General features: G+C 58.1%; 3 protein-coding genes and 1 long non-coding RNA gene across 8 annotated transcripts in view; 2 read left to right on the top strand and 2 right to left on the bottom strand.

Moving 5' to 3' along the window:
* Positions 1-2,023, top strand: part of LOC101136353 (spectrin beta chain, non-erythrocytic 5) — a 30,389-nt gene extending 28,366 nt beyond the window's left edge. Inside the window, 7 exon segments of the mRNA XM_055392720.2 lie at positions 78-179; positions 487-621; positions 959-1,030; positions 1,439-1,499; positions 1,502-1,524; positions 1,657-1,748; positions 1,870-2,023. Coding sequence (XP_055248695.2) covers positions 78-179; positions 487-621; positions 959-1,030; positions 1,439-1,499; positions 1,502-1,524; positions 1,657-1,748; positions 1,870-2,023 — 639 coding nt within the window.
* Positions 2,024-2,823: 800 nt separating this feature from the next.
* Positions 2,824-4,647, top strand: LOC129529262 (uncharacterized). The gene is made up of 2 exons (XR_008674733.2): positions 2,824-2,935; positions 4,165-4,647. It is a non-coding gene; the product is annotated as an uncharacterized lncRNA (long non-coding RNA).
* Positions 4,645-15,577, bottom strand: LOC129529226 (cytosolic phospholipase A2 beta). Of its 3 annotated transcripts, XM_055373615.2 has the most exons (20): positions 13,876-15,577; positions 12,568-12,640; positions 12,128-12,264; positions 11,883-12,014; positions 11,693-11,733; positions 11,515-11,557; positions 11,217-11,271; positions 10,839-10,969; positions 10,512-10,595; positions 10,197-10,234; positions 8,960-9,095; positions 8,164-8,300; positions 7,707-7,929; positions 7,457-7,574; positions 7,003-7,140; positions 6,731-6,835; positions 6,410-6,589; positions 5,956-6,122; positions 5,269-5,455; positions 4,645-5,143 (listed from the first exon to the last, which is right to left on the bottom strand). In XM_055373615.2, exons 1-20 carry the CDS (start codon positions 13,882-13,884, stop codon positions 4,932-4,934), a joined length of 2,346 nt encoding a protein of 781 aa, XP_055229590.2. In that variant the 5' UTR covers positions 13,885-15,577; the 3' UTR covers positions 4,645-4,931. The 3 variants fall into 3 exon arrangements, with proteins under 3 accessions (XP_055229590.2, XP_055229591.2, XP_063563414.1); XM_055373616.2 differs by lacking the exon at positions 5,269-5,455; XM_063707344.1 differs by lacking the exon at positions 7,003-7,140.
* Positions 15,578-15,583: 6 nt separating this feature from the next.
* LOC129529234 (bifunctional peptidase and (3S)-lysyl hydroxylase JMJD7) lies at positions 15,584-24,754 on the bottom strand. Of its 3 annotated transcripts, none has more exons than XM_055373641.2 (8): positions 24,636-24,754; positions 17,910-18,063; positions 17,580-17,833; positions 17,160-17,216; positions 16,561-16,656; positions 16,253-16,329; positions 15,863-16,022; positions 15,584-15,735 (listed from the first exon to the last, which is right to left on the bottom strand). In XM_055373641.2, exons 1-8 carry the CDS (start codon positions 24,697-24,699, stop codon positions 15,647-15,649), a joined length of 951 nt encoding a protein of 316 aa, XP_055229616.1. In that variant the 5' UTR covers positions 24,700-24,754; the 3' UTR covers positions 15,584-15,646. The 3 variants fall into 3 exon arrangements, with proteins under 3 accessions (XP_055229616.1, XP_055229620.1, XP_063563422.1); XM_055373645.1 differs by having other exon boundaries at positions 17,580-17,825; positions 24,636-24,717; XM_063707352.1 differs by lacking the exon at positions 24,636-24,754 and adding an exon at positions 19,853-21,033.
* Positions 24,755-24,845: the final 91 nt, after the last annotated feature.

The following is a 24,845-nucleotide window of genomic DNA, read 5'->3' as shown; positions in this document are numbered from 1 at the left end:
GGGTCCTGCCCCTTAGCTGGCTACCAGGCTCTGGGCACCCCTCAAGCTGGGCCTCACCTGAACATGCTTCTCCCCAGCACTCAGCCTCAGATGTGGAGTTGCTGCTGCAGAGACACCAGGACTTAGAAAAGCTGCTGGCAGCCCAGGAAGAGAAGTTTGCCCAAATGCAGAAGACAGAGGTGCCGACTGCCTCGGCTAGGGGCTGAGGGCTGGTGGGGGAACAGTCCCTCTCAGCCTGCAAGTCAGTGTCTCCCAGGGCACTGAGCCCTCACCCGGCCCTGCCTTACCTGCTCCTTTCCCTGGCCAGCTGCAGTGGTGGGAGAGGCACCATTGTGGACTGGGTGTGAGCCTCCAGAGCCAAAGCTGAAAGAGCTAGTGACGGGGAGGCAGGCCCCTCTGACCGGGAGGGCTGGGGGAGGGGAGATAGACGGGAACCCGAGGTGTGGCTGGTCTCCCTGACCTGGCTCACCTTGCCCACTCCCCAAGATGGAACAGGAGCTCCTGCTGCAGCCACAGGAACTGAAGCCCGGGAGAGCTGGCAGCTCGCTGACATCCTGTCAGTGGAGGCCCTCTGGACACCAGGGGCTAGGAGCACAGCTGGCTGAGACGAGGGACCCCCAGGCAGGTGTCCCCATGGGGCTGCAGGCACCCCCGCCGTGGTCTCCCTGGAGCATGCAGTGGGGCTGGGGCTGGGGCTGTGGGGGTGAGGGCCCACACCCTGGAGCCAGTGCTGGGAGCCCGGGCACAGGAGCTGAAGGTCATTAGGAATAAAGATGGCTGTCTACAGCCATACCACCCTGAACATGCCCGATCTCATCTGATCTTAGAAGCTAAGCAGGGTCAGGCCTGGTTAGTACTTGGATGGGAGGAATAAAGAGAGCAGGGGGCAGTGGGTGCCTTGCCCACCTTCCTGAGGGTGCTGGTCCTGACATTTCTGGGCCGCATCTTGCATTTTCAGGATGCAAAGGGTACCCCCACCATGGAGGGGTCTTTGGAGTTCAAGCAGCACCTGCTGCCTGGCGGGAGGCAGGTAAGTGCCTGGAGATTCCTTCTCCAGGCAGCTTCCCACTTGCAGCAGCACTTGAGTGGCTCGAAGAGCCATCTGGGCCTGGCACCCTTGCACTGTGAACTTGGGCAGATGCCACCCCCCACCATGCTGTCCAGGCAGTTTGGCTCCTTGGGACCCTTCCCAGCTTCTGCCACCGCCCCCACCTACCCACCCCCCCAGGAGGTGCTGGGATTCCTCCTCCCCATCTGCTCTTCCCCTTCCGCTTGGTTTCCCGTCAGAGCCCCTCTGTGGCTTCCCTTTCCCCATGGGGACTTTGGTCCAATCCACTGCTTTTCCTGGGAAGCTCCACACACACGGTGAGGCGTGGACAGGCCCTAGCTCTGGCTTCCTGTGTGTGGCTCATGCGACCTTCCCACCTCCTCTCCACAGCCTAGCTCGAGCTCCTGGGACAGCTGCCGCGGGACCTTGCAGGGCAGCTCTCTGAGCCTGTTCTGGATGAGAGGATGGCAGCGGAGGTACCAGGTGGGGTAGGGGAGATACAGACATCAGGGTGCTGGGAAACAAGGCAGAGGGGCCCCAGGACAGAGGGACCCCACAGGGAAAAGCTGAGATGGCCGCAGTGACCCCTGCCTCTCATCTCTCCTCAGAAAGTAGCTTCCACAGCCCTCCTTGACCTCACGGGAGCCCGGTGTGAGAGGCTGCGGGGCCGCCATGGCAGGAAACACACATTCTCCTTAAGGTGAGCGGAGAGACATGGACTGTGGCATCGCCCCCAGCAGCCACCTGGCTCAGCGGGGGCTGGAGGCATGGGGGTCCCCAAAGGGACAGTGGAGTTTGACCTGTGACTGTGTGGGTGCCAGGCTGACCAGTGGGGCAGAGATCCTGTTTGCGGCACCGTCTGAAGAGCAGGCTGAGAGCTGGTGGCGAGCCCTGGGCAGCACTGCAGGCGGGCTTCAGGGGAAGGATGTGGGGAGGGCGGCCGACTCCCTGGGCCCCAAGCTCCTGGGCCCCTAGTGTTTTATGCATCCTAGGGAGGTTTCACAGTTAGCATCTCTCACCTCCAAGAAGTGGGACTTACTGTTTTTTCTCAAAGAATTTAGGTCCTAGAGAGGTTACGCAACTTGCCCAAGATCACACAGCTAATTAGCAGAGACGGGGCCAGTTTTGAACCCCCAGCTGTGTCCTGGTCCTGTTCTGCCCCTTTTGGAGTCTGCCACTCAGACTGCCCCAAGCCCTTCCTGCCAGAATCCTCATGGACTGTGTTCCTCCAAGGGCTTTCCAGGCTCTGGTCTGTCTGATCTGGGTGCTTCTCTAACCTTCTAGTCCTCAGACAACTTTGAATGTCACCACCCTTGAGTTGTTTTGCAGACAGTAAGCAAGCCAGGTTCTACTTGGAGGAATATATAGAGACAACCCTTTGGACTTTCTTCCGTGGTCAGCGTGCTCTGCTGAGGCTCCGTGTGGACAGTGTGTTCAGGGAATGTGTCTGGGATCCTAGCTCTGTCGCTGGTTCCCCTGGACTCTCCTCCCACGTCTGTCTTCCCAGAAACCCAAAGGGATCTTGAGTTGTTCGACATTCCAGAATCCCCCACCTCCTAAGAAAGCTCAGCCTTTCTTAACTCGCCTGTGAGGAGTTTCCTAAGAGGCAGGACGCATGGGGGAAAAACCTGCCCACAAGTGCTCAGCCCGCCCCGCACCCCCACGTGGGAAGGGCCTGGCATGGCCAGGCCGCCTAAGGCTGTGCTGAGCCTCCAGAAGCTGGAGGAAGGAGCAGCCAGACCTGGCGCCTGCAGATGGTCTGGGCCGGGCTAACAGTGGTCATTCCCTTGCTCTGCAGCCGAGTCTGAGCCCAGAACTCAAAGCCAAACCTGTCAGCTCTCCGAATGGGTGCACGACCAAGGATGCCCGGCCTGGATGTCTACTCAGGTGGGACACCTGGGTGGGGGAAGCAGGGCGGGGAGCCCTGGGCTTCAGTGGCTGGCAGGCGCTGTCCTCTGAAGCCTGAGGTTCTGGGCCTCAGACTTACTCTGTTGGGCTGTAGGGAAATGCTATTGGAACCCTCAGCTGCCCCTGCCCACTCTCAGCTGAGAGAGGAATCCAGGCCACAAAGCCCAGATTTCCACAGACTCGACAGTGGTCCCCTCCCAGGGCTCACTCCATGCTCCGGTGTAGGGACCCTGTAGACGAAGCTGCCCAGGCTCCCTGTGCCCTTCCTACTCGGCTGCTTGTGGGAGGGACAGCCAGGTTTCCCTCTGCCCAGTGCTGAGAGCCTGCCTGGGTTTGTTTCCCATGCACTCCACTTTCCTCCCTCCTCTCCCCTCTCCAAGGCACAGCACATTGGCAGGACGGCCAGACCCTGCCCCACCCTTGTTCTAACCCGTTCTCTACCTGGTCCTCCCCTGCTTTCCCCAATCCCCACTCCATGGCAATGGAGAGGGCCAGCATGTCCCGGCCTGCAGGCCAGGGAGGAGATGCGAAGGTGGATGTGCGGGGGCAGGTGGCTCTTACCTGGCTCCTCAGTCCCTCCTTGTAGATCCCAGCATCATTTCAATGCTCAACCCCCCTCACCCACATCTCCCCTTCCAAACCAGAGGGCTTCAGGCTCTCCAGGGGGAGGGGACACCTGGGGTTAGGTGAAAGTGGAGGAGGGACCGGAGACAGGCAAATCCTCCGTGCATGGGCCCCATGCCAGGATGTGCGTAGATGTGCACACGCATATACAGCCGTGTGCCTGGAGGGCTCATACCATGAGGGGTGGCAGCCACGGCTGTGGTCTCCAGTGTAACCATCTGCTCCCAGTCCTGCAGAGCCCAACATATGATTTAGATGATGTGTTGCTGACGGGACAGGCCTTGTCCTGGACACAGTGGCTCCTGAGGCTACCAGGACAGCCATTTTTTCTGCTGTCTCTAACCCAGGGCTGGGGTCGCTAGGCCAGCTGACAGACGTAGAGTTGGGTTATGAGAGTCGAGGCAATTCCCACCCACTCACCCGTCACTGTGGTCGCGGCTGCAGTGCCTGTCAGCTCTGGAATCCACTCCCACGCTTATTCTAGGAGGCTGGCTGGTCCAGGGGAGGGCAGGGGCACCAGTGTTTGTTTGGAGAAGATTCTGGGGTGGCCATACCCTACTAAATTCATTCCGTTTTCCCAACAGGTCTGATCCCTGAGGTGAACCCCAATGCAACACCAAACTTCAGGGGCACAAGCGAGGATACATCTAAGGGACCAGAATGAGACTTGGCTACAGGCAAAAGGGCTCCTTCCCGTGGCTGCTTCAACCCAGTTCCCCAGGCCCAGCTTCTGGAATAGACAGTTCCTTCTGGTTAGATGGGTCCTACCATGTGGCAGGAAACAGCCATTGCCTGGCCTCCCCCTGCATTCCTGTCTGGGTGAAGAGAAGACGTGTTACGGCAGAGCAGGTGGGCAAGGCCAGGGCTACCCCAGGCCCATGTGGCCTCCTCCTTGCTTGGAAGCGGTGACTCTGAGCACAGGTAGACGCAGATGTGTGCAGAGAATGTGCTCTTCGAAGGAAGAACACTGATGAGCGAGCTCTGTACCAGCCCTTGCCATGTACAGCCAAGAGCCTAGAATGACATGGCCCTTCTCAGCAGTAATAACAGATGGTCTCAGCGCCTCACATTTGTATGAGTCTGTAATGTATCAAGTGCTCCAACTACTCAAGGTAGCGCAGAAGGGAAAACAGGCACAGGCCGGGGGGTTTTGGGTGATTACACAAATGGGCTTGGCCTCCTTACCCCACTGCAAACTGCTGAGGTGCAAGGGAGCTCCCAGCCCTCAGCCTGGACCCTGGGACAGTGCCACCTGAGCCCGAGGCTCTGAAGCACTGCGTGATGACAGTTCCCACCTGCAACTCAGCAGCCAGGAATGAATGAGAGTCAGGGGTGGCAGGGGCCCCAGCCATCAGTGGGGCCTGCGCTGCCGCCTCCGCTGCACTGCCTGGCGCAGCGCCTCCAGCAGCTGCTCCTGGTTGTTGCAGACATTGTAATGTGTCAGATGCAGCAGCTTGTCCACGTCCTCCTGGCTGTAGGTCACCTTCGTGTAGTGGTAGGGAGAGTCCGATGAAGACAGGTTCACCTCCCCAGCCGCTGCCTCCTCGGGTGTCCGCCGGACCCCTGTGGAGAGAGTGCAGCCTGGCATGGGGAACACGTTGTGGGGAAGACGGGTTTGGAGAGGCACAGGGGACGGAGGAGGTGTGGGGGACTGGGGCAGCAGGATGGGGAGGTGAACAGCAGCTCACCAGGGGCCGAGTATTCCCGGAAGGAGTCGCTGACCAGAGGAAAGTGCAGCACCGCAGGGGCTACGGGGCAGGTGGGGTCGGAGAAGGTGTGGCACTCCCGAGGCTGGAGCTGCTCTTCGGGGCTGGGCGAGATGGGTGGGAACGGGATCCCCTGCTCCTGGCAGAACCGGCCCAGGAGCTGCAACTGCTGCAGGGCAGGCAGAAGGGGCTTCAGAGGGACAGGGCCCCTGGCATCCTCAACACTGGGGCTGACGTAAGATGCACAGGACCTGGGGCTCGAATGCCAAAACGGTCTCCAGTGGGGCCTATGAAGCCAGTCGTTGGAAAAAACTCTCCACACCTGACAGGCCTCAGTGGCAGCTCCTCTGGGGCTAGACAGAGCCGGGTTACTCCCAGCATTCCAGTTCTGACACTGGGAGCCAAAGCAGATTCAGCAGGTGGGCCCAGAGGCCCAGGACCACACCTCGCAGGTCAGTAAAGGGGACCCAGCTACAAGATACCAGGAGAACCTCGCCAGCTTCCCAACTTCCGGAAAAGAATGAGCTCCTCTGGTGGCAAATTAAGATTCCAGTGTCCCAGTCACAGCTCCTAAAGGAAGCTGAACCAGACACTGGACTCCAAAGCCCCTCTCTTCAGGGGGCAGGGGCCACCCACCGCCTCCCTGGTGGGCTGCCCACCCTTCCCAACCTGGAAGGCTCCGTGGAGGTTGTAGTCCAATGACAGGATGAGGTCCACGTCCCGAGTGGGCTGCAGGAGGGGCAGGCAGCTGGTATTGATGAGGTAGCCAACATCCAGCAGGCACAGGTGGGGCTCCGAGGGTGTCAGCTGGTTGGGGAGCCCATCCAGAGTGGTAGCTGGAAGGTTGGGGAGAGCAGAAATTGTCAACAGATACCAAGGGTACCAGATTCCTGCTGGAAGGAGAGACTCTGGCCTCTGGTCCCTGCTCTCCTGCTGAACCAACACCTCCACAGCCCTGCAGGTGGGCCCTGGGTCCCCAAGACAAGGAGAAAAAGACCCCTGTTCCAAGTAGTCCAGGGAATCAAGCTCAAAGCAGGAGAATGGGAGTGGACCGTGAGGGGTATCTGGACTGGGGACTCAAGGCTCAGGTGGCCACAGGAGGACTTTGGAGAGAAGCAGGTACCTTTCCATGTGGAGAAGTGAGGATGCTGAAAGTAGTCTTTGTGGAAATGGAGGCCACGCAGGAAATTATGTGTGGCCTGGGCCAGTGGACGCCACGTCAGAAGATCGGTGAAAAACTCAGCTATCCTGCCGGCTGTTGAGGGTGGTTCTTCTATCTTCAGAAGGGGGACCTGCTCCTTGTCTACACAGGCAAGGTGGGGAAATGGGGACTCCTGCACCTTTAGCCCCACCTTGGTGGTGACCCTGGAGTGGGAAGAGGTGAGAACCCCCCGCCCCCTGGTGCTGCCCCTTGGCACCCTTATGAAGGGGCCAGAGCACTTACCCAGGTTGGCCTGGTTCCTGACCCAGCGGTCCCAGAACTGGCTGGGCTCTGAGGCCCAGTATAAGCTGTCCTGGAGGTTGGCTGCATACAGGTTACTCCAGATACCTGAAAGAGCGGCCGTGAGGGAAGAGGGCCCCCGACTCTTGTCCCAACCCTACCCTTCCCCATGGCCAGTCCTGGCCCAGGAAACTCTTCTGACCGAGGCTGCCCTCTCACCCAGGACCCATTTTCCCTGCTCGGCCCAGCTTCCTCAGCCTGCCAGTGCCCCTCACCTTCTAAGAAGCAGATGCGGGACTCAGGAAGCCTCTTCATCAGCTGCCCCATAAAGAACTCGGAGCCAAAGAGCTCAGAGGGGATGAAGGCCCCGTACTTGGGGAAGCCGACCTCGTAGGGAGAGAACTCACACCACTCTGTGAGGAGGCCACCCCTCAGCCTCATGGTGCAGAGCCCTTAGGCACCCCCACCCCCACCCCGACCCAGGGTTTTGCTTTAGGGCAGCTGAGGACCAGGAGGCCCAGGCCTTGTGGCGTGGGCTTTGTGTATGGGACCTAAGGCCCCTGCCTCCTTCCCAAAGGGCTGAGGGACCCTGGTAGGGTGCCGGTCTCCAGAAAGCACGGGACCTGGCTCAGGAGAGGTGGGTATGACATCTGCAATCTGCACACAGGCCCCGTCTCCCCTTATTCCACCAACTGCAAGGGCACAGGTGTCAGCTCTTGGGCCACTCACCCCCAAATTCAAAAGTGGTCAGGCTCTGCCCCTTGGTGTTGAGGGCACAGTAGATGGGCAGAGGGTTCTGGCCATGACTCAGGGCCTCCCGTTGATCTGAGAGCTTGTGATCATGGGGCTGGGGAAAGATGCGTAGAACCTAAACCCACAGCTGCCTGGGTGCCCAGGGCCTTTCCCACCCTGCTGTCCAGCACCGAGCCCCAGCTCCAGCCCTTGCCCTGGCTCTGCCCCCAGGCCGCAGCCCCCGCACCTCATCATGCAGCAGCGCCTCGCTGATGAGGGCCCACAGGTTGGTGAAGCAGCTTGGGTAGCCCAAGCGGGCACGCTCGGCCAGCTCCTGCCGGTACCGCTGCAGCTGGCTGGGGGCCAGCACACCCAGCTTGTTCTTGGTCACCTGCGTCTTCAGCAACTCAGTGGGCCCCGCCAGGTCCTTCTGAGACCACTCTGGGTCCTCATAAAGGTTGGCCAAGGCCCTGGGAAAAGCCAGAGCCAGAGGGCTGTCACTGAAGGACCCCGTCTAGACCCCACGTGCCCCGGGCTTTCTAGGACAATGGCCCGGCAGGGACCTTCCCAGGGTCCCCTTGAGCACGTTTCTCCCTGGCACGTTCATTCTCCCAGCCCTTCTAGTTTTCTCAGAGGCCTAGGAGAACCCTGGCACCAGCACCCCCTGCCACACAGGGGCCAGCATCCGCCTGCCCCCAGCTCACCAGGTGGAGCCCGAGGCCCCGGTGATGTAGGAGACGCAATCCAAGAGGCCCAGCTCCTTCAGGCCAGCCAGCTGCCCATACAGGGAAGTCATTGCCCGGATCCCACCACCAGTGGCCATAATAGCTACCACTGGGATCTGGAAAAGAAGAGAGCCAGGCCTGTAGAGGCCCTAGGGATGGGGAAGGCCAAGTCACAGGAAGAAGAGGTAGCAGGTCAAGTGGCCACCCAGCCCACAGCTAAGGCCTGATCACAGGTCTTGGGACCAGTTCTGAGTCAGCCCTGGGGGCCAGAAACAGCCTTTTGAGTGCCCAGCTCCTCCAGTCCTAAGGGCTCCAGGAAAAAATGGCCCAGGCAAGTTCTGAGCCTCATCTCCTTGCCCTCAGCCCCCGAGCCTGATGCTCACTTTCTGGAAGCCCCAGGGCCCGCCTCAAAATTTTCCCAAATTGCCATCACTCCCCCAGGAGATGGCCCAGGCTAATATGAACCTCCTGAAGCACCCTGGGCCAACAGGCCTCATACCAGATATCTGTCTCCCTCCTCAGACAGGCTAGGCTGAGAACCAAGAAACAGAGTAGGAAAGCCAGCCCTATGAGGTAGCTCCCATGCGGGCTCCAGGTGCCTCAAGCAACACTCTGCCTGTATCAAGTCCCTTCTAACACCAGGTGAGAGGAAGCAGGGTGGGGACAGGCAGCTACGAGCTCTGGTCTAGATCGGGGACAAGCAGCTCCAGTGTTCAGCACCAGGAGCTAGGCCCAAGCAAGCCCGGGGACACCCCATCCAGCCCAGCCCCCAAACCTCATCCTCCTGCAGGTCTCCGTCCAGCTGCAGGGCCTGCCTCAAGGCCGCGGCCACCACCTGCTTCCTCCTGCTCAGGAAGGCCTGCTCCTCTGCACAGGGCCCGAAGCCCAGTCGCACGGCCAGCTCCCTCAGTCTGGCCGGGGAAGGAAGAGACTGTGAGACAGCTGTCAACCCTCCCCAGAGAATGGAAAGCTGGGTCTGCCTCACCTGTAATACCTACTGCCCTCCCTCTTCTCCCCAACCCTCAATGCCACTCCCGTGTCACAAGACTGAAGTTTGACACCTGGGGAGAGAGTGTCCATGTGGACATGCTTGGGAATGCAGCAAAGCAGACTGGCAGGACCCAGAATGCCGTGGCCGAAAGAGGCTGCTTGGGGTCCCAGGTGCAGACAGGCCCCCAGGCAGGCCCCATACCATAGATCCCCCCTCCAAGTCTCGTGCTCTGTCCCTTACCCACGGAGTTCAAAGCACTTTGGGAGGCTGAGGCAGGCATATAACTTGAGGCCAGGACCAGCCTGGCCAATGTGGGGAAACCCCGTCTCCACTAAAAATACAAAAATTAGCTGGGTGTGGTGGTGGGCACCTGTAATCCCAGCTACTCGGGAGGCTGAGGCAGGAGAATCACTTGAACCCCAGAGGCGGAGGTTGCAGTGAGCCAAGATCGCGCCATTGCACTCCAGCCTGGGCGACAGAGAGAGACTCCATCTCAAAAAAAAAAAAAAAAAAAAAAAAAAAAAAAAAAAAGGTCAGGGGGCAGAGCAGAAAAGGACCAATAATCCTGTGTCTGTGAGGTGAGAAGCCACTCTCTCAAGACAGAGGGCCAGGGTGGGCGACAACTCTACGAAGATCATTTAAGGTCCAGCCATAACAGCTTCCACCCAAAAGGGCGCAATTTCCCCTCTTCTCTCCCTTGGTTTTCCTGCCCTCTCTGTGCCCCAAACCATGTTACCATTTTCCATCCTCGCCTCCCTGCGTTTTCCAGCCAAACATTTATCAAGTGCTCCCCGGGTGCCTGGCACTGGGCCAGTCACTCGCCCCTCTGACCATAGGTGCTAAGACTCCTCCCAGTACTCCTCCCAGTACTTCGTGCCCCCCCGAGCGCAAGCCTGAGTCCCTTCAGAGAGCATGAGGATGAGGGGCGGCTGTTTCTCCCCCTCACTCCTCCAGGCCTCCTCCAGCCCCCCGCCCTGGTTGTTTTCCAGGGCCTTGCCCAGTCCCCAGCCAGGCCTCTCACCCTGCTTCTTTATTCAGCTCCACTCTCATCAGGGGCTCCTGAAAACCGTGAAGGCCCCAGTCACAAAAGGTCGGCCACCTCCACCCAGCTCTGGTCCTCTTACCCTGATCCCCAGCGCACCACCCCCTCCCCGCCACTGTCTCCACAGGCACCAGGCCTGAAGCAGGGATGCTCAGAGGACACTCCCCAAAGAGCCTGGCCCCAGCACCTGCTCAAGGTGTGACCCATGGAGAAGCGGGAAGCAGGCCCCTCCCTTTGTGGCCTGGGTCCCAGCCCCATCCAGGCGCCTTGCTTCCTTCCCTGGGAGGCCAGTACCTGGGACGTGGGGAAGACAAGCCTCACCACTTGACCAGAGGGCAGGGCACTCAGTGGCACCTTTAGTTGCTCCTCGGGGGCATCCTGCAGGGGACAAAGAATGGAGACCTAAGAATCTTTACGCTCCCACTCCTAGCAAAGACCTCACCAAACTCCCGCCGGCAGCCATAGAGGTATGGGAGGGACGGGAAGGGGAGGCCAGCATGGGCCCACACATGCTGCCAGGGTGCCCACTCTGCCAGGTGGAGCAGAGGTCAGACTGGGAGGAGGTGCAGAGGGAGGGAGGAAGTTCTGGGGGCCCCACCTCGAGGGAGCGAGGCACACTACCTGCAGGTGAATACTCAGCTCCTGCTCCCAGCAGGCTGGGCAGTGGAAGCGGAAGGTGCCAGTGCCCACAGAGGCCTCCTGCGGACCCTCACAGGACCCAGGAACCACAAGCTGAACTCTGCGCTCTGAGGCTGGAAACAGGAACCAGAGCAGAGAGGCTGGGGACGGTATCTCTGCCCACAGAACCCATCTTGCTGCGTGGCCTGGAGGGCACCTCCCTCTCCCCGCTGAAATAGTCTGGTGGAGATGGATCCCCCACCACGGTCCCCCGAGAAGGCCTAAGGGGAAAGCTCAGGCCCCAGGGAGAATTGTCCAATGCTTAAAGGGGGAAGACAAGAGCTGAGAGCCAGGGGCTGTCCCAGTGGGTTGGGGACTCACACTTCTGGTCTCCTGTCTCCTCCAGTTGAACGTGCAAGCAGGAGAGCTCCCGGGCCTGAGTCATGAAGACAGCCCCTCAGACACTAACCCCACCCCCCATTCAGGGACCCCACCCTCGCAGCACCCTGGCTGCTGCTGGTCTGCACTTCATTACCTGGGCCCTTGAGATTGTATTCCCTTAACAAACTGAAATCCCAGGGTCCCCAGGCTGAGGCAGCGGTGGGCCTGTACCTCAAGTCGCTGGCATGAGGGAGTCTCGGGGACCCCAGACCGCCTCCCAAAGCACTGGCACACTCACCACCAGAACGCCATTGCTGACGAGCCACTCGCCACGGTCAGCCCTGGAAAGAGCCCCCAGAGCCCCCTTAGCAGGAGTCCAGGTTCCCACCCCACAGAGACCTGGGCATCCCCCAGGCACTAGTGCTGTCCTTCCCACAAGGCACTCCCACCCAAACTGCCCCAGGCCCCTGACTCACAGACTCTGCAGGCGAAATTCAACTTCCAGGCACCCCTCACCCTGGGAAGAGAGCCAGAAGTAAGTTAGAAAGGGTCAGAAGGAGTGCACATATGTCAGCGAGTATGAGAGACATGCGTGTGTGTGCATGTGTGCGCGTGGAGATTTCAACCCAAACACCAGCTAGGGCTGCCGTGGAAACACCGCCTTGCCTGAGGGCTCAGCGAGAAGCTCTCGCGCCGGAACTCCCCAGCCCGCAGAGTCCCCGCATCAAACAGTACTGACAACACAGGGTCATCTCCGGTCACCAGGTCCTGGTCAAAGACTTTCAGTTCCACGACATTCTGGAGGGGAAAAGAGTGACAGGGCTGCAGGAGGGAGGGGACAGGAAGGTGAGCAGGGCAGCGGCAGCGGCTGGCGAGGATGTGGGTAGAGTCAGCGCTGATGCCTGGCCCACCTTGAGCTGCCTGTGGATCCTGAAGTGAAAGCTCTGGTTCCAGACAGGGCTACTGCTGTTCTTGACCGTGCGTGTCTGGAGCCTGTGGCTGCAGGCCGTGGGCAGCCAGAGAGTCACGTAGCAGTCAGAGGGGGTCACTGCGGGAAGGAACAAGTGCCCAGCGGTGGACAAGAGCTCTTCCCAGCCGCCCAGACCCACTTCCTTCCATCACCTAGAGCCCCATGTGGGTTAAGACTGAGGGGGAGGGGAAGTGGGGGGAAGTGGGGGCCAGAGGCAGAGCCCCAGCTGCCACCTTCCACCCAGAAGCTCCTCTCAGCTCCCTCCTGTAGGCCCTGCCCACCGGCCCACCCGCCTCCACCAAATCCAGCTACAGCACCCTCCTCCTCAGCACCCTCCTCCTCCCTCAGCCCAGCACAGGGGCCAGGGCGGTGCGCACTCACCTAGGTCCTTAGAGGGTAGGCGATGGGCCTGCAGGACACGAACCGTGAGCAGGCAGGTCCTGGACACCTCTGCCTGCAGAGGTGGGAGAGGGGAGACCTGCTACGGGCTGATGAAGCCAAGGGTGACAGGGGCCACAAAGGAGGCTGGAGCAGTGCCTCAAGGCCTAATCCTGAACCCCAGGCCCATCCTCCATCTCATCAGAATCCTGAATCAACAAGAGGAGACATGGTATCTCCATCATGACGCCTGCCAGCACTTACACAATGCTCTGCGCCGGCTCTGGGCCAAGGGCTTTGCATACATTAACTCATTTATCGCACAACCACCTTATGCACAGATACTATTTACGATGGCCCACTCCACAAGGAAACTGAGGCACAGAGAAGCAGTCACTTGCCTGAGGTCCACAATTGGGGTTGGAGCCCGGGCAGGCTGGCTCCAGATTTATGCCTCACACAGACCTGCTTCCACCTTCTCGGGCTAGTATCCTTTAGGCTCTCCACCCCACATCCCCAGCCCACACCCCAGCTAAGCAGCTTTCCGGCTGGTCTTGGGTGGCAGGAGACATAAGCTATTGAGGGAGGGGAAGTAGCACATCAGGGCCTTGGGCCCCAGGCTGCGCTGCTCTCGCACCCTCCCTCCACCCTGGTCAGAAGAACATCCTGGAAATGGGTTCTCTCCTGGGCAGGGGAGGCGGCTCCTAGCTCAGACCCCTCACAGGCTGTCATGTCCTCCAGGTCCTGCCAGGTCAGGCTGAAGATGGTCCCCCGGTAGCTCCCTCCAAACCCATGCCCCTGGTTCTGGGAATGCAGCCTGACAGGCGCACCGGGACCAGGGAAGCCTGTGCCAACTGCTTCCTTTCAGCCTTCCACCTGCCTCTGCAAGGACCCTAACAGGTCAAGTCCAGGGAGCAACCAGGTCCAGGGCAGTGCTGGAGGGCCTCATCCACCAGGGTCAGCCCAGGGCCCTCACACTCCAGGCAACTGAGTCAGAGGAGCATGGAGGAGCCACTTGCTTCCAGGGCCTCAGGGCGGCAGCTGGGAGCCTCTGAGTCTCCAGGGCCCAAATCTATGTTGCCAGGGAGCTCTGCCAGGAGCCCGTTCCCAGGACAGAAAACACTCAGGACGGATCCCTCATCCCCAAGCCTCCTTCTCCCCTGGCTTCTGCCCACTAGCCTGGTCTTGTGGTCAATAAACTCCCCTCCCTACCCCTGGAGAAGACCACAGCTCCCATAAGAAACATATTAACTAGGCCCCAGGTAGAGACCAGGGGTCCCAGTAGGGACCCAGGGCCCTGCCAGGCCTTACCACAGCCATGAGACTGAGTCCTCAGGAGCAGGAATGATGGGGCAGTGGCCACAGGATCAAGGACTGTCAGCTTTCTAACCCAGAGCCAGGGATGTGATGTCCCAATTGGTCCCAAGTCCCTCCTACCCGCCGCCTCTGCTCCACCTAAGCTCCACACCCACTCCTGAACCAGCCACCTGTCCAGGAAATGAGGCACCCTAAGCCTATACTAGAGCTCCTGATACCTCTGTGGCATTTGCCAGCCTTTACCAGCTGGGCCTGCCCCACCCAGCCCTGCAATCCCAGCCTGGAGAGCTTGCTGCTAGGGGCTGAGCAGAAGGAAAGCAGGGGTGAGTCCCAGAACAGCAGCCAAGAGAAGAGTGGAGTTCCCTGTCACAGGCCTTTCGCAACTCTGGCACCTGTTGGACAGGAATGCCCAGTCTTGATGGCAGGGCTCCATCAATCTGAGATGAACACCCGGGCCCCCTCACGACAGGCAGGGGAGTGGCTGTCACATAAAACAGCCCTTCAAAGCTAGGTGCTGAGTCGCCGGGGATGAGGCCTGTGGGTTGGCACTCAGGGGCAGGGGGTTCTTCTGCCTCCAGGGCATGGTTTGTGGGGGGGTCAGCGTGTGGAGACCAACTCTTTCCTCAGAGGGACAGCCCCACGAGAGGCGGGGGCTTCCGTCCCTTCCTGCCTGTGCCTGTTATGGGAGAAACAGGGGTTATCCCCACGGCACCAGGTCCCACCTGCTGCCCCTGAACTGGGGGAGGACAGTAACCATAGGAGAGCTAGGAATAGCTCTCAAGGTCCTGGGCCAAAGCGGTCCGGACCAGAGAGCTACAAGACTCAGGTCTGCTTGCTTGTCCCAGGGAGGGGCTGCGGTGGCTCTCATGGACAGTGGGACTTGGGCAGCTGACGGCTCTTTGGGCCCAGGCTGGGATCCAGCCCTCACCCCCAGTGAAGGTCACCCTGAAGTTTTTACCTGAACCTTCAGGCCCTCCTTAGACCACAGAAGGCAACTTCAAGAGGGAGGATCAGAACATACGACTCATAAGCCAGGCGCAGTGGCTCACACCTGTAATCCCAGCACTTTTGGGAGGCCGAGGCAGGTGGATCACGAGGTCAGGAGATCAAGACCATACTGGCTAACACGGTGAAACCCCGTCTCTACTAAAAATACAAAAAAATTAGCCGGGCATGGTGGCACGCACCTGTAGTCCCAGCTACTTGGAAGGCTGAGGCAGAATAGTGTGAACCTGGGAGGCGGAGCTTGCAGTGAGCTGACATCACACCACTGCACTCCAGCCTGGGTGACAGAGCGAGACCCCATCTTAAAAAAAAAAAAAAAAAAAAGGACATACGACTCACAGCTACCTTTTATTCAACATGTCCTGTGTGCCAGCTCCATGCTGGTCCTCATAGACATCATCTCCAAGCCCACAACAGCCCCGCGAGGTACAGCCATTATTATCTCTTTACTGACAGGACACCAATGCCCGAGATGCAGTGACTCGCCCAACATCACAGCGCTGGGGAGAGGTGCCGCTGCACCTGATCCCCACTCTGCTCACCTGTGTGGCAACTTCCTGAGAACCCTCACCCAGACCTGCCTGGCACCTTGAGTCCTTATGACCACATTCCAAGATCCTCCAAAGCTGATCTCAAGCCATGCCGGACCCGGGGCCAGCAGCCAGCATGCACACTCCAGGCTCTCTCGAGAACTGACCGGGCCAGGGAGGGGCTGGCCCCGTCCCCCAAGGCGTGCTTGGTCGTGTTCACCAGCGCTCCATCAGTCAAGGCCTGAAGCCTTGGTGAGGGAGTCGAGCAGCTGGAAGTAACTATACTTGAGGTCGTATTCCATGTCATACCAGAAATTCACTGTGGGAAGAACGGGGATCTGAGCATGAAGATCCCTCTTCTGACCTAGAGCCTCCCAAGCCTCCCCCCAGAGGCCCTGCTGGACCTTGGCAGGGCCTGTCCCCAGGCGGCCTGGGCAACTCCTCACCTGCGATGCAGCCCTGGGACTGCTGGACGTGGTGGAACCACAGAGCCGGCAGATAGAGCATCTCACCGGCCCGCACCGTGCAGCGAAGGGCCTGGGCCTGACTGTAACTAGGGTACCGTGCTAGGTCTGGCGCCAAGGGGTCCAGTGGGATCCAGGGCACCTGGGAACACATCAGATGCCAGGGAGCAGCCCCCCAGACCCCCCCAGGACTTCAGGCTCTGTCCCTTCCAAAGGTCAACACCACAGACCCTGCTTGGCTCAGCACTGAAAGGCCTCAGACTTAGGGACTTTTCAGAGCAAGGTGCCACCTCCCCAGATCTTTTGTGCCTGCTCTTCAGAGCCAGGCTTCTGCCCTTCTCCCTCCCTAGAGCCCAAGAACAGGACAGACACCTTCTCCATGGCCTCTTCATCCACCACCTTAAAGGTGCCCTCTTCAGTTAGCTGGTAGGTTGCCGGCCTGTACAGCTCTGGAGCCCAAGGGAGAAGGGTGTGGGGGAATTGCAAACAGCCTGGAACTTGCCAGACCCTCCTCCACCCCAGCCAGCCCTGGGCAGGGGCAAGGGGATCAGGGGCCCTGGTGCACTGGGGATGCCACAGCCACACCTCAGGCCTGGGAACTGGCCTCCCAGGCTCTTGCTGCCTCCCTCCCCCTTGGGCCAGCTGTTCCCCAGCCCCTCCCTGCAGGCCACATCCCCTACCATAGGGGATGAAGGGCCGGTCACTGGGCGGATGGAACAGGAAATGCTTCTCTCCTGAGACCACGCAGTAGAGGTTCTCATAGTGGTCCTTGTGCACTGCCAACAGAAAGAAGGCCCGGGGGCAGGGTATGGAGGGCAGGGGCACGGGAGGAGGCAAACCATCATGCTGAGAGCCCTGCACCCCAAGACGGCCTATGACAAAAGAGAAGCACGCATAGAGCCAGTGGGCTGGAGATGCCAGGGGCTCTGATGGGCATTCTGGAACTCTGCCTACCAGGGACCTGATGCTCACCAGGCCCTGGTCTCCTCTTCAACAAGAGGAAAAGTTCTCCTACACTTACCCCCTGGCCCAGCGGGCCTTCAGGGAGGTTTCTTTGGGTCTAGAAGAAACAATGCACCCGCCCCCAATGCCATGGGTCCATTCCCCGACCTCAGCTGTCAGGGGAAACCCTCTGTGGTGCCTGAGTCCTAGAAGCCAAAAGAAATCTTAGAGAACAGCCCAACCTCCACCCAGGGCCATCCCTCCACTCCTGGCCTCGTCTTCCCTCCCTCTGCCCCAACCTGCTCCTTCCCCACCTTTGTATTCCCCTTACACCTACAAGAAGTCACCGCAGCCGCCTCCCCCAGCCAGAAGTTCACAGCATCGGGCATCTTTCCTGCAGGGCAGAAGGCAGAGAGCAAGTTAGGAAGGCCAGGCTGGGGAAAGCTGCCATCCAGTGATGCCAGAGCCAAAACCTGGGTGAGCACAGAAGAATCCCAAGAAAGGGGTCAGGGAGAAGAGGCAGAGGTTGGGAAATCTTGAGGAAGGGGTCCTCCCTCCCTGGGGCAGAAGGAAGGACAACAATCTTTGGCAGTTCATCTATGATTAAGTCAAGGCCTGGGAATGTATTCAGTGAGCTGCACCAGATGCTGACGGGACCAAGCCCATAGGCCAGGTCATCACCTAAGGGCAAACAGGCTGACCCCCTCCTTCCCATATCTTCCCTGTCCAGGGCCAGGACCACCCCACCTCCACTCACCCAGGGCTTCAGAGGCCCAGGGCACATGGGATTCCAGATCAGGCAGCAGCTGGGGCAGCTCGGTGGGCAGGTTGGAGCACTGCTTCTGCACATAGAGGACTCCAGGGTGCTGGGCCCGGCCCTCCAGCACATCCAGCACGAAGCTCAGGGGCAGGCGGCGCTCAGCTGGCATCATGAAGCGGTCCCCTCTCACGGCATCCGCATAACCATCGGGGGTCACGGCCACACTCACCTCTGTGGAGCCCACTGTGGCTCTAGAGGAATGGACACTCAGCCCATGCCCAGATGCCAGTAATCACTGCTCACACCTGAACCCAGGGCAGCTCCCACCTGAAATAGGGGAGGGACCACTTCTGGAGGGCCGGCCAGTGCTGCAGAGCGTTGCGGATGATGCACGGCCTGTTGGGGCAGACCCAGTCCCGGTAGAAGTGGAGCGGAGTTGGGGGTTTGTCCAGGTAGGGCACAACAAGAGGCATGCAGAGCTCTGAGAGAAAGAAGAAGACAGGGGATGGAAGGGCTGAAGTCTGCAGCACCCAGTCCCTGCCCAAGAGATGCCCTCCCCGGAAAGGCCGCGCTGTGTCACTGGGAAATGCTCGTTGGTGACCAAAGGACCCTGGACAACCAGTAATAGAAAGATGAGGAGGGAATAATGAAAGCAGAAAGCATCACGCACACACACCAGCATGGGCCCTGACCGTCCACAGGGCCAGAGGCTGCTACCCAGCCCATAAGCCAAATCCCCTGTGGGGCTGTGTCTGCACAGTGGACCCTATGCCTTCCCACCCTGGAGAGGCCAGCCTCCTAGCATCTACCAGGAAAGGCCACCATGGAAGTGGCATTGGGAGCTCCAGAATGAGTAAGGCTGAGGCCCCACGGCCACGGGCTATTCTGGGTGTTGTGTGGCTCTGGGAAGCCCCCTTTAACAGTGACATTTACTGAGCACCTGGAATGTGCTCAGCACTTGGCTTGGCTAATCTGGGGCTATCAGGGATGACACAATCATCATCTTAAGAAATTTACAACCTTCTTACCCGGGAAGACAAACTACCAGATGACACCAATGGAGGAAAAGGAAGGGCTCGGCTATGGTTTGGGTCCTGCTGAACAGCATCACCGTCTCCAGACACCCAGGGCCACCATGTACACTTTGGCAGGCTGCATGGTGTGCCGCCTGCGCAGGGGTCTACAGTGGCCCTGTGTCACCTCTAATCAAAATCTTTTTGACTCAGCTTTCTCCTTCACTCCCGTCATCCTACTGGTTGGCTCTAAGTCCTGTTGATTCAGTCTCCTATGTCTCTCAAACCCACCGTCTCCTCTCCTCCGCTGGCATCCACATTCCAGCTACCTCCTTTGGGTCCTCACTCAAATATCACATTGATAAGACTTCCTTCTCCGACTATACTTTCTAAATTTATAATCTGTCCCCCTGCCGCAAATCTTTATATCCCTTTCTGTATTTTTTCTCGTTAGCATTCTTCACCATCTAACATGCTATATATTTTAGGGCTAGACGTGGTAGCTCATGTCTGTAATCCCAGCACTTTGGGAGGCAGAGGCAGAAGGATTGCTGAGGCCGGGAGGTCAAGACCAGCCTTGGCAACGTAGCGAGACCCCATCTCTACAAAAAAATTAAAAATTAACTGGACATGGTGGCATGCACCTATACTCCCAGCTACGCTAGAGGCTGAAGCCAGAGGATCACTTGAGTCCAAGAGGTAGAGGCTGCAATGAGCTATCATTGTGCCACTGCACTCCAGCCTGGGTGACAGAGCAAGACTTTATCTCAAAAAAAAAAAAAAAATATATATATATATATATATATATATATATATTTCACCTACATAAACTGTTTATCATTCTTTCACCCTTGCTAGAATGTGAACTCCACAAGGGCAGAGACACTTGTCTGTTCACTGATGCACCCCTGGGACCCAGAACAGTACCTAGCACACAGCATGTGCTCAGCAAGTATTTGCCTAATGTTGAATGAAAGTCTCCAGTATCCTGGCTGGATGGTTGCAGTAGTGAACTAGCTGGTTTCTCTGGCTTAATTCCACTCCCTCCCAAAGCATTCATCATCATAGCCCCAGTCATCTTCTGAAAATACAATCTCATATCGTCATACCCCTAGCAACAAATGCCTCGACGGCTTACCACTGCTCCTTAGAGAATGCCGCCTGCCTTGGCAAGCACGACCAGGCCCAACCTACTCTTCCAGTCTGATTTCCTGTCTCGTGCCTGCCCTTGCCACACACCCTCTATTCAGGTGGTACCTTTGTTCCAGCTGCTCACTCAGACTGGAGTGTCTTTCTGCTGGTTTTTATAAAGTGTACAGGGCTTCGCTTTGCTACATTCATGCTCCAGGTTGAGCCAGAAGGCCGTGGTTCCCATTTGGTGGTTACCACATGCTGCTCCAAATGGTCCCGGCACTGATGTTCACCTCTGAGGTCACGCTGCGCCTCTCACAGCAACACCATGCCAGTCACCTTTACTTTCTGATCAGTTGGAAAGTGAATGTTCTTAGATCAAATATTGTAACTGAGTGAGAAGACCCCACTGGGCCCAGGAATACTGGAAAGGAAAGAGTTGGTGTGCCTGCTTGCTTCCCTGGCTAGAGGCAAGATGGCACCCATCCAGTAGATATGGAATCCAGGAGAGAAGAAAGTGGCAAAGGCCTTCCCAGTCACGCCAGCCCATCCAAGCAGTCACCTTGAGAGACGGGGTGGTCTGGGGCTCAGTACATCTTCCTGTTGTACTCGCTGAGATTAAGAGACAGGGTCTTGCTCTGTTGCCCAGGCTGAAGTGCAGTGACGCAATAATAGCTCACCGCAGCCATAAACTGTCACGGGATCTTTGGGGTGTTGCTTTACCAGCTGGAAACCTCTGTGGCCAGTGATGCCTTTGCCTGTTTTGCTCGGGCCCATTGGGCCCACTCGGCCCTGCAGGCTGTGCTCAGCTCCTGCTTCCGGCCTGGATCCCACACCTGCCAAGGGCGAGTGGGGCAGCGAGGGGTGTGTGAGCGAATGAGTGTGGGGTTTGGCCACTGCACACAGCTAGGCATGTGGGCTGCGGTGGGGCAGGCAGCTTCAGGTGCCAACACAGGCACTGGTTTCCTGCAAGGCTGCAGCTAGACCAGGTGTACCATAAGCAGCTTCCACAGCTGACACTGGGAAGCATGGTGGTGCCTGGAAGCTTGCAGATACCAGGAACCGCAGAGCCCTAAAGAGGGTGTCAGAACCCCAGCTTGGGGAGCTCCTGGGTCTGGACTCCCCAAAGGGCCGCAGCTCTTCTTTCCTTCTGGTCACCCACAATGTGGCGAGCAAGACGCATGGTTCAGCCCTCTTCATGTTACAGCTCTTTTAGCCCCGCCACTCAGCAGGTCCCAATTCTTGTCCTGCATCCAGGAAGAATGAGGTACACACAGACAAGCAGAGGGTAAACAAGACAAAGAGGAGCTTTACTGAGCCACAGAATAGCTCAGAGGAGACCCACAGTGGGCAGCTCCTCTCCGCAGCCAGGGTGTCCCAATGAGTGTTCAGCTCTCAGCAAAGAGGATAGCTCCTCTCTCTGCAGGCAGGTAGTCCTGTTGAGTGTTCAGCTCAGCAGAGCTTTGTTCCAGCTGCTCACTCAGACTGGAGTGTCTTTCTGCTGGTTTTTCTAAAGCGTACAGGGCTTCGCTTTGCTACATTCACGCTCTAGGTCGAGCCAAAAGGCCATGGTTTCCACTTGGTGGTTACCACATCCTGCTCCAAATGGTCCCGGCACTGATGTTCACCTCTGAAGTCACACTGCATCTCTCATGGCCACACCATGCCACTCACCTTTACTTTCTGATCAGCTGGAAAGTGAATGTTCTTAGATCAAATATTGTAACTGAGTGAGAAGACCCCACTGGGCCCAGGAATACTGGAAAAGAAAGAGCTGGCATGCCTGCTTGCTTCCCTGGCTAGAGTAGCTGCTCTCTGTGGGCAGGTTGTCCTGTCATCTCTCCAGCTCTCAGCAGAGAGGGTAACTCCTCCCCGCAGCTGGTCGTCCCATCGTCTCTTCTGGTCTGGCTGAGTCAGGGGCTTTTTATGGGTCTCACAGGGGAGGACGTACATGCCTATTGGTCCATGGGCAGCCATGGGTGGGCCGGAAAAAGCACCAAAAGTTCCCATTCCGGTCCATGGAACCGGCAGCCCAGCCCCCAGGCTTCAGGCCTTCCCTGGCTTGAAGGTCGGGCTTCACCGGGACCCGCCACCTTCCACCCAGGAACCTGTCTGCCTCTTGCCACCATTCATGGCACCCAAGCTGTTTGTGCCAAGGGGTGCCTGCAGGCCAGCACTGAGCTGCCCTCAGCCCCTCTTGGCCTCCCTCCCATGCTCGTTGGCACCCAAAGGCCAGAGGGGGCCAAGGTGGCAGGGGGCTGGTGTGTCAGCACTGCCCAGAGCATTCACACACCCAGCCAGGCTGCAATAGCACCCAGGCTCGGCCTCAACTTTGCTCCATGATCTGATCAGGTGCTGACAGTGGGGAGAAGCCAGACAGCAGGATCAGGCACTTCCAAGCCTGCGGCAGCAGGAAGGGGCCTTCCGGGGTCCCCAAAAGTGCAGACATGCCTGGGTCCACAGCTGCAGCTTGGGAGGCTGCAGCTGCACCTAGGAGGGTGGGGCTCCTGCCTGCTCCTGGCTCCCAAGAGCACAGGGGTGCCTGAGTTGCAGCCCTGGCTTGGGTGGCTGTAATTGCACCTAGGGAGCTCCCACTCCACCAACTTGGAAGGGGTGGGGCTCCCACTTGTCCCCAGTTCCCACCAGCTCTGTGGAACATGTGGCCCCAGCTGCCTCTCCTCTTCGCATTTTCCCCACAGTGGCGGCGGGCAAGGCGCATATGGCATGGCAGCTCTGACCACCCCAAACAAATGAGCCTAGTAGTCCTGTGTTCCGGAAACAGTGAAGAAGCCAGTTTGCAGGAGCAGGATCTTTGTGCACATGTGTGAGTATTTTTGTACTCACAAGTACAAGTCCCTACAAGTCCCAGCTGCACCTTTGGCAGGGTGCTCGCGGGCTTCTGGGATGTGGGAGGGAGCGAGGTTCAGGCTGCAGCAGAGGGTCTGGGCTTAGGAGCAGGTCCTGCCCAGCCATGTGAGGGTGGGGATGGTGCAGTCGGCTGCCTCGGGGATGCAGGGAACAGGGGACTCACTACCACCACTGCTGCTCCCAGAGCCGCGTCTGCTGCCCAACTTGTGCCTCCCCACTGCAGCCAGCATGATGACAGCATCTGCTTCAAACTCCCCGCCACTGTCATCAAAACTACTGGACTCAAACAATCCTCTTGCCTCAGGAGGTGGGACTACAGGCACATGCCACCACACGATGGTGTCTCACTATGTTGCCCACGCTGGTCTTGAACTCCTGGCCTCAAGAGATGCCTCCCACCTTGGTCTCCTGAAGTGCTAGGATTACAGGCGTGAGTACTGCACACAGCCTGGGATTCTGAAAATACATGGAAACTGCCATTTTTTCACCCTTTGGACTTCTGCAATTAGGGATTTGTTTTACTTGCTCACCATTTCCTTTAGAGAATGGCTGCTTTCCTCTCCTGGGGCTTCCAAGTGAGAAAATTTCAAAAGGGATCCAAACAATTGCTTTGGCCCCATAACTCTGCTAAGAATTTAACAAGGCTGGGAGCAGTGGCTTATGTGTTCCATGGCGTTCCAAAACTTTGGAATGCTGAGGTGGAAGGATTGTTTGAGGAATCTGAGACCAGCCTTGTCTCTACTAAAATTCAAAAAAATTAGCCAGGCGTGGTGGCGCATGCCTGTAGTCTCAGCTACTCCCAGGTGCTGAAGCAGGAGGATCTCTTGAACCTGGGAGGTCGAGGTGCAGCGAGCTATGATCGTGCCACTGCACTCCAGCCTGTGTGACAGAGTAAGACCCTGTCTCAAAAAATATAAAGAATTTAACCAACAAACATACTCACACATGTGCAGAAGACACTGCTCCTGCAGACTGGCTTCTTCACTGTTTCCTAAACACATCAGGCACACTCCCACAGAAGGCTTTGCCTGCACTTACCTTCTAACCTACTTCTACTCTACAATGTACTCATTCAGTACACCTGTGGTTAATTGTCCACCTTCTCACTTAGAATGTAACAGGACATAGACTGTAAAAGACAGATTTGTTTTGTTCAGTGATGTATCTCAAACACACTGAACAGAGCCTGGCACACAGAGAGGCTGAATAAGTATTTGTCAAATCAATACTCAAAGTATTCGTTGCAGCATTATTGAAAACAACGGATTGGACATGACCTAAATGACTAAGTGAATACAGCACTAGCACACAGAGGTGAAAAAGACTGAGGCAGAGGAATGTGAAATGATCTCCAACATACACGGTGCAGAAGAGTGTGTTTAGCAGGCTACTATTTGTACAAAAAAGTAAAAAGTCGTGTGTGCACGGATATAAACAATCTTTCTGTAAGAATGCAAACTGGGGCTGGGAGGGAACCTTGCTTCATTTACATTGCGTACCATTGTATATTACACACCCATCACATACACATGAGCCTGTGTTGCTGTTCAGTGGTAAGACATCATTTAAAAATAGAAAAAAGAAGGAAGGAGGGAAGAGAGAAAGAAAGAAAAGGAATAAAAACCAAGCAGGGGAAGAGCCAGGGACCATTTGGTCAGCCTGCAATCCTCCCAAAGTGCGACAAGGGAGTTGAGGTCGGAGGTGGGGCACGTGGGGGAGGAATCCGACCACCACCTGTGTGCCTTCCATGAGCTTTCAACAAGGGTAACAGCAAGCTGCTCAAGACTGTAGGAAACACAGGGCTTCGCCGCGACCACGGTCAAGACGGCACCGGGCCTTGGGAATCACGTGAACAGAATCACCCAGGAAGCCGCGGGAGCGCGCGAACACGGGAGAAGGGAAGCAGGTTGCCACAGAAGAGCAACCCGAGCGGGGCCTCAGGGCAGTCGCACACACGAGGTTCCGAGCCCCCGGTGTCAGCGGCATCCCAGGGCCCCTCCCGTGTTCGGAAATCGCCGCAGCCTGTGGGAGAGCCACTCACCCCTTGCAGCGGCCGGGAATTCTCGTAACTCGCTCCGCACGGCTTCCAAAGCCGCCTCCGCCATGACTGCGTCAGCGCCGGCCGAGACCCCGCCTCTCTCCCCGGCGTCCCCGCCGCAGGCCACACCCCAAGCACTCGCCCCGCCCTCCCCGGAGTCCCCGCCGCAGGCCACACCCCCAGACTCTCGCCCCGCCCTTCCAGAGGCCCCCG

This window comes from Gorilla gorilla, chromosome 1, assembly GCF_029281585.2.
Source record: "Gorilla gorilla gorilla isolate KB3781 chromosome 1, NHGRI_mGorGor1-v2.1_pri, whole genome shotgun sequence".
Lineage (NCBI taxonomy): Eukaryota > Metazoa > Chordata > Mammalia > Primates > Hominidae > Gorilla > Gorilla gorilla.
The sequence above is the reverse complement of the archived record's forward strand: the minus strand, read 5'-3'. Positions and strand labels throughout refer to the sequence as shown.

Bases quoted from the DNA above. Each gene is read 5' to 3' on its own strand.
- LOC129529234 (XM_055373641.2), bottom strand. From the start codon at position 24,699: ATGGCGGAGGCGGCTTTGGAAGCCGTGCGGAGCGAGTTACGAGAATTC. The intron at 18,064-24,635 runs GTGAGTGGCTCT...TCTTTCTCTCAG, and splicing joins ATTCCCGGCCGCTGCAAGGG to AGCTCTGCATGCCTCTTGTT. The intron at 16,657-17,159 runs GTAGGTGTAAGG...TTCTGTTGGCAG, and splicing joins GGCGGCTGCGGTGACTTCTT to TGCACAAGGACCACTATGAG.
- LOC129529226 (XM_055373615.2), bottom strand. The intron at 11,558-11,692 runs GTGAGTCAGGGG...GGCTCTTTCCAG, and splicing joins GAATTTCGCCTGCAGAGTCT to GGCTGACCGTGGCGAGTGGC. The intron at 9,096-10,196 runs GTGAGAGGCCTG...TTCCCCGGCCAG, and splicing joins GAGCTGAATAAAGAAGCAGG to ACTGAGGGAGCTGGCCGTGC.